The 12793-nt window shown below is 38.2% G+C and overlaps 2 protein-coding genes across 2 annotated transcripts in view; both read left to right on the top strand.

Moving 5' to 3' along the window:
• LOC118734135 (WSCD family member GA21586) overlaps positions 1–12793 on the top strand; it is a gene marked incomplete at its 5' end in the record, with an annotated part of 276288 nt that overhangs the window by 169929 nt on the left and 93566 nt on the right.
• LOC118734137 lies at positions 11560–12618 on the top strand. Its single transcript, XM_036463848.1, has 2 exons — positions 11560–12045; positions 12493–12618. The coding sequence occupies exon 1, from the start codon at positions 11648–11650 to the stop codon at positions 12020–12022; it is 375 nt and encodes a 124-aa protein (XP_036319741.1). The 5' UTR covers positions 11560–11647; the 3' UTR covers positions 12023–12045; positions 12493–12618.

Here is a 12793-nt window from a genome sequence, read left to right as displayed (position 1 = left end):
TTCATGGTAGAGTACTCTAACTTGGTATGCAGATATATCAAACCAATCGCATGCTCATGAAAAAAAATTGTGGTTATTGGAAAAGGAGGCGTGGCACTTTCCATAAAACCGAATTTTTCATGCTGCATATCTCTGAAAGTGTTCATGGTAGAGTACTCGAACATGGTATGGAGATATATGAAATCAATCGCATACTCATGGAGAAAAATTCGGACTATTTGAAATGGGGGCGTGGCACTTCCCATACAAACAGAATTTTTCATAATAAGTACCTCTAGAAATGTTCATGGTAGAGTACTGGAACTTTATATGGGCATGGCACCTCCCATACAAGTCGAATTTTTCTTATTGCATATCTCTATAATTGTTCTTGGTAGAGTACTGGAACTTGGTGTGGTGATATATGAAATTAATCGCATAGTCATGTAGAAAATATGGAGCTATTGGAAAAGGGGTCGTGGCACCTACCATACAAGCCGAATTTCATACTGCATATCTCTGGAAGTTTTCGTGGTACAGTACTGGAACACTTCGTGTGGAGATATATGAAATTAATAACATGCTCATTGAGAAAAAACGGCTCTTTAAAAAGGGGGCGTGGAAAAGTAATCCGCCAGTTGGCGCTGGAGTTGAGTTAGTACTAAAAATTTTTTTATGATCCGATTTGGCGAACATTCAAAACATGTATTAGAAACGGTGCTGAGGTCGAGTTACTACTAAAAATCTAAAAAGTGAAAAAAAGGTGCCGTGAATGTCAGACTAAATCGACCCGTTGCACTATTGAGCATATTGAACTCTCGTGTGTTACGATTGACCCAATGGATGTGATTTGCCAATATTATTATGCGTTAGAGCCTCATTCGAAGAAACCAGTGTTGAGTTGTGCAGTGGTAAATCTCAAATCACCACCTGTCGAAATACCTTAAAAGCCAGTTTCATGAAAGCAATTTAATGAAAATTTATTTATTTAGTTGAATTTAATATAGAACCTGACAGAAAAACATAATTCTTCACTTAAATTACTTTCGCGAAACTGGCTTTTAAGGTATTTCGTCTCAGTTTATGTATGTATATTATATTTCTGTTGAACAAGGATACGCATTGATATTGAAATTGCCACTAACTATAAGATAAAGTTCCTAGGGCACATTCACTATAGATCCGGCTCATTGTGCCCACCAGGGATCTTCTCATGGACATAACACTTTCGTTCCGTTATTTAAGGCGGCAAACGACCACCAAACGATAGTCTTAGCCGACGAATGTGCAGTACAAATCGTAAATGTGGATTGTTGGAGAAACTGTTGTACCAAAATGTTTAAATTAAAAATCTAATTTTGGGCGGGACGAAGTTCGCCGGGTCTGCTAGTTTCCATATAATATTCAAAAAATTAAAATCATTTTTCACTTAAATTGCTATCGTGAAATTGGCTGTAAAAGTTATTTTCTTAGCGTTAACGCGTATTACCAGCAGCAACTTGGAAAGTTTAGAAAAAACCATTGTCGAATATTTTCCCAACATTGACTCTGCTACAGCTGGATAACAAACCCGTTTTCATGTGACCCGAAAAGTAGGCCTACTGAGATGACAAATTAAGCTTTTGAAAACCTTCTGGACATCAGTGAAGACTTTGAGTGACTTTGAATATTAAATACTACGAAGGGATAGTTCTGGATGCAAGTGTATGCAGAAAACAATGCTGTTGGCAAGATTTAGTTAAGAATCCAATGATCGGATTTAAACAATAAGAATGGGACCACCTGTGAGGTAACACCTTTCCTTTAAAAAAGAATTATAGTAATCGGTTAACGTTTTTAACAGTTATGCAGTAGCATACATAGAAACAAGTAAGAAAGTCTAAGTTCGGGCGGAGCCGAACATTAAATACCCGGCGCAATTATAAAAATTTTTGTTTTTCACCTTTCCGAAAGCTACCGCTACATGGTAAGCCGGGGTGTATACATTTTGAGTAAATTAGCGTCCTTAAATTTCGAAATATTGAAGTTTTAAGCATTTCTGAAATTTACCGTTATATGAAAAGCGACCTCAATTTTTGTCCGATTTCAATAATTTTCAACGGTTTGCTTTTATGTGGCAAGCACAATAACCATACCGAGTTTGGTACAAATTGGTATAACGGTTACCGAGATACATATATGTATGTGATCATAAGTGGGCGGTGCCACGCCCATTTTCCAAAACTTTATCATAAGCGTATTTCTTGGTAAAGAATTGTTGCAAGCATCAATTTTGAATAAATTAGATTTAATATTTACTGATTTATCAAAGATTTCGTATTTTCTAAATTACCGTTATATGGGAAGTGGGTGTGGTTATTGTCCGATTTTAAAAATTTTCTGCCATTTGGTATGCTGTACCAAGGCCAACAATTGTGCTGAGTTTGGAAGATATTGGTGTAGCGGTTATCAAGATATACACATGTAACCATAAGTGGGCGTGGCTACTGTATAATTTTCTTATTTTTTGTCTAAAAATTATTGCAAATATCAATTTTGAGTGAATAATCTTCAGTAGTTACTAAAATATCGCAGTTTTCGTATTTCTGAAAATTACCGTTATATGGGAGGTAAGCATGGTTATTGTCCGATTTTGCCCAGTTTCAACACCATCCGTCCTACGCCCGAAAGAACTGCACGTACCAAGTTTCGTTAAGATACCTCAATTTTAACTCGAGTTATCGTGTGCACAGGCGGACGGACGGACGGACAGACAGTCACCGCTTAATCGATTTCTCTTTTCATTCTGATCGTTTATGTATACATTTGTCTATATCTATCTCGATTCGTTTTGCCTGTTACAAGCAATCGTTATGTGAACAAAGTTATAATACCCTTGTGCACAAGTGCGCTCGGGTATAAAAATATAACAAAATAAAATATTCCGAAGAACTAATAACCTTCTCCTTTTTGTGAAGTCGGTTAAAAACAAATACACCAGCAAGCTTTCAGCGTCCAATGATTTCAGGGTAAAATTGTCAGAGCTCGCAAAAAACTTAAAGGAAATAATGAAATCATCAAAACAATTTCAGTCCTCACATTAAAGCTAAAGGAGCATAAAGTTTTCACTGTGTTTTCTGTTTTCGTAGACATTTGAACATTTGAAGAGTAGGAGTGCCGCGAAATTTGTTTAGCATAACAAGGGTGCCGCCGTGAAAAAAAGTTGGGAACGCCTGACCTAGTACATTGAACTAACTAGCTCGTGAACTTCCCAACTCGAATGACAAGGCGAATTAAATTCGCCTTGATCGCTGAAATTAATGTTTTTATAGTGTTGCTAATGCGAAATTGGAGAGTTGCAATTGTAACTAAAAAACAAGTAAGAGCAGTGCTGTCTTCGGCTATGCCGAAGGCTTCATACCTTTCATGAACATCTGCAAATTTTACTTTGACAGATTACTGCTTGTGAATACATCTGCATACATCGATAGAGGAGTTACATACTTATATAAAAAATCGCCTCTAAAGCATCAGAGGTATGGAGGATATACTTTATAAGGCACCAATCTAAGTGATTTTCACTGCTATGTGATCGGTATGTAAACCGGTAACACAATTTATTGGGTTTAGTTTCCTACATAAAGGAGATATATCGCAAAAACTGGTATCTGAACAATCAGTGCTGTAGGAGATAAAGCTTATACTGCATAGATTTTGAGGATTTTCTCAGTAGACTTTGTATTATTATTTATAAAATATCTTACGAAATTTATAGGTTTTAGCTGTTCAAATAAAGGAGTTTTACAGTAAAATCCCATATCTGAACAATCAGATGTATGGAAGATATATGTTGTAGTCACCCGATCCTTGTTATTTTCACTGTAAGTATTCTGTTAATAATGAGTGAAAATGGTGCGAAATTTCATGTTCCTAGCTGCATAAATGGAGGAGATATGATAAAAGACCTCATATCTGAACAATCAGTTGTATGGGGGCTGCAGGTTATAGTGACCCGATCTTCGTTATTTTCACTGTAAGTCTTCTGCTGGTAATGAGTGAAAGCAGCGCGAAATTTCATGGTCCTAGCTACATAAATGGATGAATTATAACGAAAAATCTCATATCTGAACAATCAGTTGTATGGGAGCTATAGGTTATAGTTATCCGATTTTTTTAATTTTCACTGTAAGTTTTCTGTTGATAATTATTGAAAACAGTGCGGAATTTCCTGTTCCCAGCTATATAAATGGAGGAGTTATAACGAAAAATTTTATATCTGAACAATCAGTTGTATGGGAGCTATAGGTTATAGTGACCCGATCTTTGTAATTTTCACTGTAAGCATTCTGTTGATAATGGGTGCAAGTGCTGCGAAATTTCATGTTCGTAGCTGCATAAATGGTGAAGTTATAACGAAAAATCTCATATCTGAACAATCAGTTGTATGGGAGCTATATGTTATAGTGGTCCGATTCTTCCGGTTCCGACAAATGATTAATACATTATAAAAATACACCCACCTACCAAATTTGATCCGGATATCTCGAAAACTGAGAGACTAGATTGCATACAAACAGACGGACAGACGGACAGACGGACATGGATAAATCAACTCAGCTCGACGTTCTGATCATAGTTATAAGTATACATTTTAATGGGTCTATCTCTTTTTGTTCTGGTACTTACAAACATCGGACCAAAGTTATAATACCATTTCATGCTCATGAAAGGTGTAATAAAATTTTACAGAAAGAATTCTGCACTCTAGGTAAGTTCTTTCTTCTTCTTCTTTATTGACGCTGTAACCGCCTAAGCGATTTTGGCCGAGTCCAAAACAGCACGCCAGTCATTTCTCTTCTGTGCTAACTGACGCCTATTGGAAATGCCAAGTGAAGCCAAGTCCTTCCCCACCTGGTATTTCCAACACAGAGGAGGCCTTCCTCTTCCTCTGTTACCAGCATCGCGGCCCGCGTTGAATACTTTCACAGCAGGAGCGTTTCTGTCCATTCGAACGACATGGCCAAGCCAGCGGAGCCGCTGAATTTTAATTCGCTGCACTATGTCTTTATCGTTGTAAAGCTCATACAGCTCATCGTTAAATCGCCTGCGGTATTCGCCATCGAAAACGCGTAAAGGTCAGTAAATCTTTCGCGGAATCTTTCTCTCGAAAACTCCAAGAGCCGCTTCATCAAATGTTTTCATTGTCCATGTCTCCGCGGCATTCACCAGCACAGCCGTGATGAGTGACTTATAGAGCGTGATCTTTGTACGACGAGAGAGGACTTTACTTCTGAATTGCCTACTTAGTCCAAAGTAGCACTTGTTGGCAAGAGTGATTCTCCGTTGGATTTAAATGCTGATATTATTATTGGTGTTAATGCTGGTTCCCAAATAAACGAAGTCGTCTACTTTTTCAAACTAGTAACTGTCAACAGTGACGTGGGTGCCAAGCCGCGTATGCTTTGCTTCTCTATCCAATCCCGAGAAGGCAGAACTGATGTAGCCCTTGTTTCTGACGATAATATCGATGTCGTCGGCATACGCCAGCAATTCTACGCTCTTGTAAAGTATTGTGCCTGAGCGGTTCAGTTCTGCGTAGGGTTGCCAGACGTACTGCTTTTGGGAGTAAACGTACTCCTTTTTATTGCAATGTACTCCCTTGTACTTCCAAAAAAAAATTTCTGAAAATGTACTCCTTTATTAGCTTTGTACTTCTTTTGTACTCCTTTTTTCCAGCTATTAATATTTTATCCTATACAGGGTGTAAAATAATATCTGTTGCACAGTTTTTTTTTTTTTTGAAAAATAAATTATCCACAGATTTTACTTCAATTTTATTAATTTGTTTTTAAATTTCAACCTTCATTTGGGTTTACCGGCGGTAAACACTTTGAGAGAAAAGCTTAAGTAAAAAAAGTAGTTAATGTATAGTCTTTAAATTTAACATTCATTTGGGTTTACCAGGGGGTTTGGGAGAAAAGCGCAAGTCGTCGTCGGTTACTTTATTACATATCTTCTGAAACCATAGGCTAATTTCCCCCATTTGGGTCCTTTATACTCCGTCTTTTGTCCAACATAAGGCCTCATACTCAGCAATCGAAAAGACTCGAAACTGGTGACTAGGAGGGCATTCATTCGACCAACCCTATACAGGTTTTTTTTTCTTTTTTCTTATACAAAATCTAAGAAAAAATACACCTGAAAAAGAGGTTCGTGCCGCATGTACTTATATCCCAAAGCTGGAAAATGCAAATCAGGATTAAAATTTTAAAACCAATTAATAATATTAAAGTAAAATATTTACAAAGTTAACAAAAAAAACACAAAATCTATAAAAAACCCGTTTATTTTTCAAAAAACCTGTACGACAGTTATTATTTTACGCGCTGGACGTTGCCATTCATATTGTGGCAAACACTACTTAGTAAGCAAAGTTAAGTGTGATAGTGAAAAGGTGTAAGCATGGCCTTAGGGGCAGGGCGCTCGGGTATAAAAATCAGCAAAATATTAAATTAATTATAAGGCTTAAATTAAAAAAATGGCCATACACAGCGTTGCCACAGACACATGTTTTTTCCTACCTAAATTTCCTACCATAACCAACCAAAACCTACCAAACATTTTTTTCAGTATTAATATATTTTTTCAATGTCAAATTTATTAAAAACATAGCTAACATAACATTTAGTAAAACTAAAACACAGCTAGTACAATAAAACCAAATTAGCTGCGTATAACGATTTATTTTACTGTACAGACGCGTAAAAAAATTCGGCGAAGAAGAGCTCTTAACATAGGCGAGGGCAAAGAAAGACGCTTTAACCTCTTTGACGGGGAGAAAGACGAAGAAGACTTATTTTCGCGGTCAACTATGTTTGCGAGTATACGAATTCCTCAAAGAGTTTTCTGGAATGATGTTGAATCCATGTTTACGCGTCTTTTTTCGCAAATTTTTATCACGCATCCTTTTCGCCGTCAAAACACACGAACGTCTTTATTCGTGTCAAGTGACTATTTATATTAATATTATTACGTTGGAGATACCCGCGTTGCGACCTAAGAAGATATATTGTGCTAAATCCTAATTGTAATAGCTCCAGTATTAGGTTATTTAAAAAGCTCAGCACTTTGGATGATGCCATGTTCCAAATTTTAGATGGAGAAGACAATCCTTCCCCAAGGTGCATCAATCTACTATTCATGCTTCGTGGACAGGCACATTGAATATCCCCAGAGTATATTTTCCTTCACCAGCCCACAAAATTTACAGTCAGTCTCTACAGAAAGACCCTTTAATTCAATCGGTACGTTAACTTGCAGTGTGCTGTCAAGTAGCCAGTAAGAGTTTTAAGTTCAAGGTATCTTTCGAAGTTGCTCCTGAAAGTTGTGAATCTCTTTGATTGTCTTATTCGCTCCTAAGTAGGTCTGCAGTGTATCCTTTAGATGTACCGCAAAAAGGCTCGGAACTATGAAAACGTATTTGGCTCCACTCTTTACAAGACAGTCAGCCCTTTCGTTGCCTTCAAACCCTTCATGTCCCTGAACCCTCCACAACGGTACGCTATTGTGGGCTCCCAGGTGACTCAAGAGTTCACAAGCCTTGATGCCGTTTTGAAAGACTCTAAGGCTTCTAACGCTGCCTGAATATCTGACATAATATTTATTCTGTCCTCATTTGCCTTCTACGATAAAATTCGCGAACACAGACTTCGATTGCGAAGACCTCCGCCCAGAATATGGTTGGGTACAAGCCCATTGGCAGACTTTCCTGGAATCTTAGTCCAAGTACGCCATAAAGTATATATGGATGTTCGTATTGTATATTGGCAATAATAAGAGTATAGGCAAATAACGTAAAGCTATAAGAGGAGACAACACGTTATAATTGTAGCGAGTGTGAACATCAAGAGCGTGCCTTCTCTTTTAATCCAATCAAAATACGTATTTGGGCAAAAGAGAAAGCACGCTCCTGATGTTTCCACTCGTTACAATTATAACGTGTTGCCTCTTCTTATAGATTTACATGCTTTGGTATAGGTTTGTACTGAGGAATCATGTTTGCGGCCGCCGTTATACGAACGCACCGGTGAAATATTCACGTAAAAAAAAATTGCTAAAATGTTTAGAGATACATATTTTCTATTTTCTCAAATAACTATGACTCGTAGTCCCGAAGCCTACCAAAATCCAATCAAGCCTACCAACCTACCAAATGGAAAAAAACCTACCAGTTTTGGTAGGAAAAGCCCATGTTTGGCAACCCAGGCCATACATTCAGGAAGAGTCTGGAATTCTTTTGTAGTTTTTAGTTTTTTAGTTGGGGAAACTTTCCTATTTCATTGAGAACCGAATTCTACGCAAAAATACTGTGGACGCAAGTGGAAATTGTGACTTTTGGCAATTTTTCTAAGGGGTCCCTGGGGAACCATAGGGGCCCTAGGTGGTCGGGAGTAACATTTTTGTCAATGGCGGTTCATGCCCTCTCCAAAAAGGTCGGAAAAGGTGTCACGTCCACTCCCCCTTCGATCACCGTCTCTTTAACAACCGTCCCAATTGGAAAGCCAACCCATATAGTTATTTATTTTACACATTTATTGTTGCTTTGAAAAAGATTTCTAAGATATCTTTGTTTGTTTGTACCTAATTAATGGTAATTTGTAACAACAAATTGCACAAAAAATTAAAAAAAAAATTGTACTCCTTTTTTATGTCATGTACTGCTTTTTTTCTAACGAAAATATAAATGTCCGTTTCAAAATCTGGCAACCCTAGTTCTGCGGCTCTTATTATCTTATATTCATCAGATTAAAGAAATCACACGAGAGGAAGACGCCTTGTCTGAAACCTCGTTTGATATCAAACGGCTCGGAGAGGTTCTTCCCTATTCTGACAGAGCTGGTAGTATTGCTCAACGTCATTTTACACAGCCGTATTAGTTTCGCGGGGATACCAAATTCAGACATGGCGGCATAAAGACAACTTCTCTTCGTGCTGTTGAAAGCGGCTTTGAAATCGACAAATAGATGGTGTGTGTCGATCTTATTGTCGCGGGTCTTTTCCAAGATTTGGTGTATTGTGTATACCTGATATATGGTGGATTTGCCAGGCCTAAAGCCACACTGATAAGGTCCAATCAGCTCGTTGAAGGTGGGCTTCAGTCTTTAACACAATACACTCGATAAGACCTTCTAACCTATGCTTAGAAGGCTGATTCCGCGGTAGTTGGCGCAAGCGGCTGGTTGGCCTTTCTTGTCGATTGGGCAGAGCACACTTAAATCCCAGTCGTCGGGCATACGTTCATCTGACCATATTCTGCATAAGAGTTGATGCATGCACCTTATCAACTCCTCGCCACCGTACTTTAATAGCTCAGCTGGCAGGCTGTGAGCTCCAGCAGTTTTGTTGTTTTTCAAGCGCGCTGTCGGTATTCGTACCTCGTCATAGTCATGTGGTGGAACATCGACTCTATGGTCATTGACTGGGGGCTCGGGTTCGTCTTCTCCACTAATTTCAGCGCCGCTACCATTCAGTAAGGTGGAAAAGTGTTCCCTCCATAATTAAAGTACATTGTAGACATCGGTCACTAGGTCAGCATTGTTGTTCTTACAGGAGTTCGGCCTGGTCTTGAAACCTTCCGTATTTCGCCTAACCCTCTAGTTAAATTTTCGAGCGTTTTTCCTGTCGGCTAGCATTTCACGCTCTTCGCACTCACGTATTTCGGTCTCTCCCTTCTTATTGCGGCAAATACGTCTCGCTTCCTTCTTCAGTTCTATACGCGGCGTTTTTTTTATCTTCGGCTTCTTGACATTCCTCATCGTACCAGTTCTTCTTTCGGGAAATGTGGTTCCACTGCTCGCTTATGTCGGATTGCTGAAGAATGCTCTCAGAGAGCAGGTGTGTGAGTCGGGTGGCGAATAAATTGGCCGTCTGTTGTAAATGCAGCTTTTCGACGTTAAGCTTTCCTTGCAATGTTGGGCGCAAATTTTTTGCTGCATAGAGGCAGGTGGGTATCTTGGCTAGAACAAGATAGTTGGCCTCGGAGTGTACGTACGTCTAAAACGCTGGAAGCATGCCTTCCGTTTATCACAACGTGGTCGATTTGGTTTCTCGTTTTTCGATCAGCAGACAGCCATGTAGCTTGGTGGATGTTCTTATGCTGAAACCTAGTACTAAATTCATATTACCATGTTTCGGGCCCCGGCGAAGTCGATCAGCCTCAGTCCGTTATCGGGCGTTTCGTCGTGGAGGCTGAATTTTCGGCAGTAGCGCCAAAGATCCCTTCCTTGCCCACCTTGGCATTAAAATCGCCGAGCACGATTTTAACGAATCCAACACCGAATTTGCGCTCCTTTACGTGGCAACTGTAGTAGACGTCGCAAGGCTTCGCACTTACTTTTCCTTGCCCCGTCCATCGCATTTCTTGGATGGCGGTGATGTCAGCTTTGTCTTCCCGAGGACATCAACCAGACGGGAAGAGGTACCTTCCCCATAAAGGGGACGGATATTCCAGGTGCATACCCTGAACTTATAGTCCTTTATACGTTTACCGTGGTCGTCATCAAAAAAAGGCTTCTCATCCGAGGCTGTTTGTTCTTTTTCATTGGGCGGGATTTTAAGTCAGTTTCAAAATTCCCCGGAATTTGGCATCGCTGGTAATGCAGAAAATATACTTGCGCTAGCCCTTATTATGCACATACAAACATATAATGTGAGAGTAATTTTTTCGCCTTCCATGATTAACACAAGACTTTTTTAAGTTGTCCATCATTTTAATTTCATATAAAATTGAGAATAAAAAAACTAAATTATTAAACTATTTTGTTGTTTGAGATGGAAAATGAGAATATGTGCGTGGGTTTTAAATTTAAAAGTAATATTTTTTGCAAACGTCAAAAATGCTAAAATTGCTCTCAGCTTATTATCAAGGTGTAGTAAACAAGGTGTGATTGACAACTCAGGTAGGCTCTCTTTAAGGTACTATTATGCCAAAAAATATAAACAAGCTATTCAAAATTCATAAGAAAATTTTTCAATGTGACTTTATATGATGGTTCTTCTGTGCTTCTTCTGAGAGCAATGTCAAGTTCAATCACACTTTGAATAAATTGAAATTGAAATTATCAAGGCACCTTGAACCATGACAAATACATTACAAGGTAAATTCATTCTCTCAATTCGTCGGCCAGGATTTTTTTTCTGACGTTTGCCAGCATTTTAAAATCATATAAAATTGAGAATAAAAAAATGAAATTGTTCACAATTGTTCCCTGCAAGCCATTGCTGAGCAGTTTACCCTCAAATTCGACAGCGTTACACACACTTTCGCAACTTTTTAGCTATCACGCACACATTTACAAATTTGGTATTCGAAATGTGAAACATTTTTCATTTGTTAGAGCGGAATTCCCACTTTTATAGGAATTCTGTGCGTTAAAGCGAGTTAGAAATATGGCAGTTTTTATGACAGTAGGCTTTGTCGAAAAATGTCACATTTGATAAAAAAAATTGTATAATTTTATAGATATTTCAAATTTCATTTTATGTTCCCGTTGCCGTTGCCGTCGACTTTGCATCATTATTCGTAAGGTATGTACATACATATGTAAATTACTTAACTTGTGCATTTTAATTGATTTTCTCGTTATTACAGATTTGCAACAATTAAAATTAAAACCCACCATCATCTTTAATGCCGTCACCAGCTGATATCGCACGCACCTCCTCCATCACCTTTAATGCCACCGCCAACATCGTACCATCACCTTCAACACCGGTACCAGAAGTATCGCCACCATCATCATTCAACACCGGCACCAGCAAAATCGCACCATCAACATTCCACGCCTCTACCAGCAAAATCACCTTCAACATCGCCACTATTACTTTAAGGCCACCACCAACATCACCTTCAACGCCTGCACCAGCAATGTTATACACATCCACATCAATGGTCCTCTGCAATAACTACAAAATTCAAAATTCAAAAAATAAAAACTGTTACTACTGTTATGTCGCTCTTTTCTGTAATCCTCGTCTAATCCATTTCCAACCTTTTATAAAGTAAGCAGTAAGGATTGCTAAAGTAAGGGCCGTTTTCTCATCTAACCTTTAGTTTACCGGTCACTTTATCGCCTCGATATACGAGTTTTCGTTTTCTCATCAGCGCATTAATTTCTCGAATCGATAAACTGTTGCTCACCCGATGCAACCTTTAAAATTTGTACCCAACTTTAAATTTTGGTTTGGTTTTGGTTCATGAGTCAGATATATTAGATATTTCAACCAAGGTTTTGGTTTTTGCTAGCGGTTGCTCTTGCTCTATATTTGCTTATGTTGCATTGCCAACCTTTGAAATTTTATGACGAATGTAGTGAAGTTTCACTCTCGGAAATGTAGTGAAGTTTCACTCTACGGAATAACAAATTTATTTTTACAGGTAAGATAAGACAACGAAAACACCTTAAAGTGAGGAACAATTTATCTGCCCTGTTAGTAAAGGCAACTTTACTGCTTACATTAGAAAACGGCCCTAAGTACTAAATATTAGACATGGATTCGACATGGATTAGATAGATATATGAGCCAATTAACAGTAGTAAGGGTTTTGTTTTTTGAATTTTGAATTGTGTCGTTATTGCACAGGACCATCGATATGTACAAAGTATGTTATTTGTTTGCACATATGTACTATAAGAGTTTTATATTAATAAACGTTTTTTAAATAAACCAATTCATTTTTAAAAGTAAAAATTTTGATTTTCTACTTATTTGTTTTTTTTCCTGTACTCAGGAGTTTATAACGACAAAAATGAGTAGTTTGATTATTAGTGCTGAG

The sequence above is a fragment of the Rhagoletis pomonella genome, unplaced genomic scaffold (assembly GCF_013731165.1).
Source record: "Rhagoletis pomonella isolate Grant_MI unplaced genomic scaffold, Rhpom_1.0 Rhpom_scaffold_00002, whole genome shotgun sequence".
Classification (NCBI taxonomy): domain Eukaryota; kingdom Metazoa; phylum Arthropoda; class Insecta; order Diptera; family Tephritidae; genus Rhagoletis; species Rhagoletis pomonella.
This window is presented reverse-complemented; position numbering and strand designations above follow the sequence as displayed.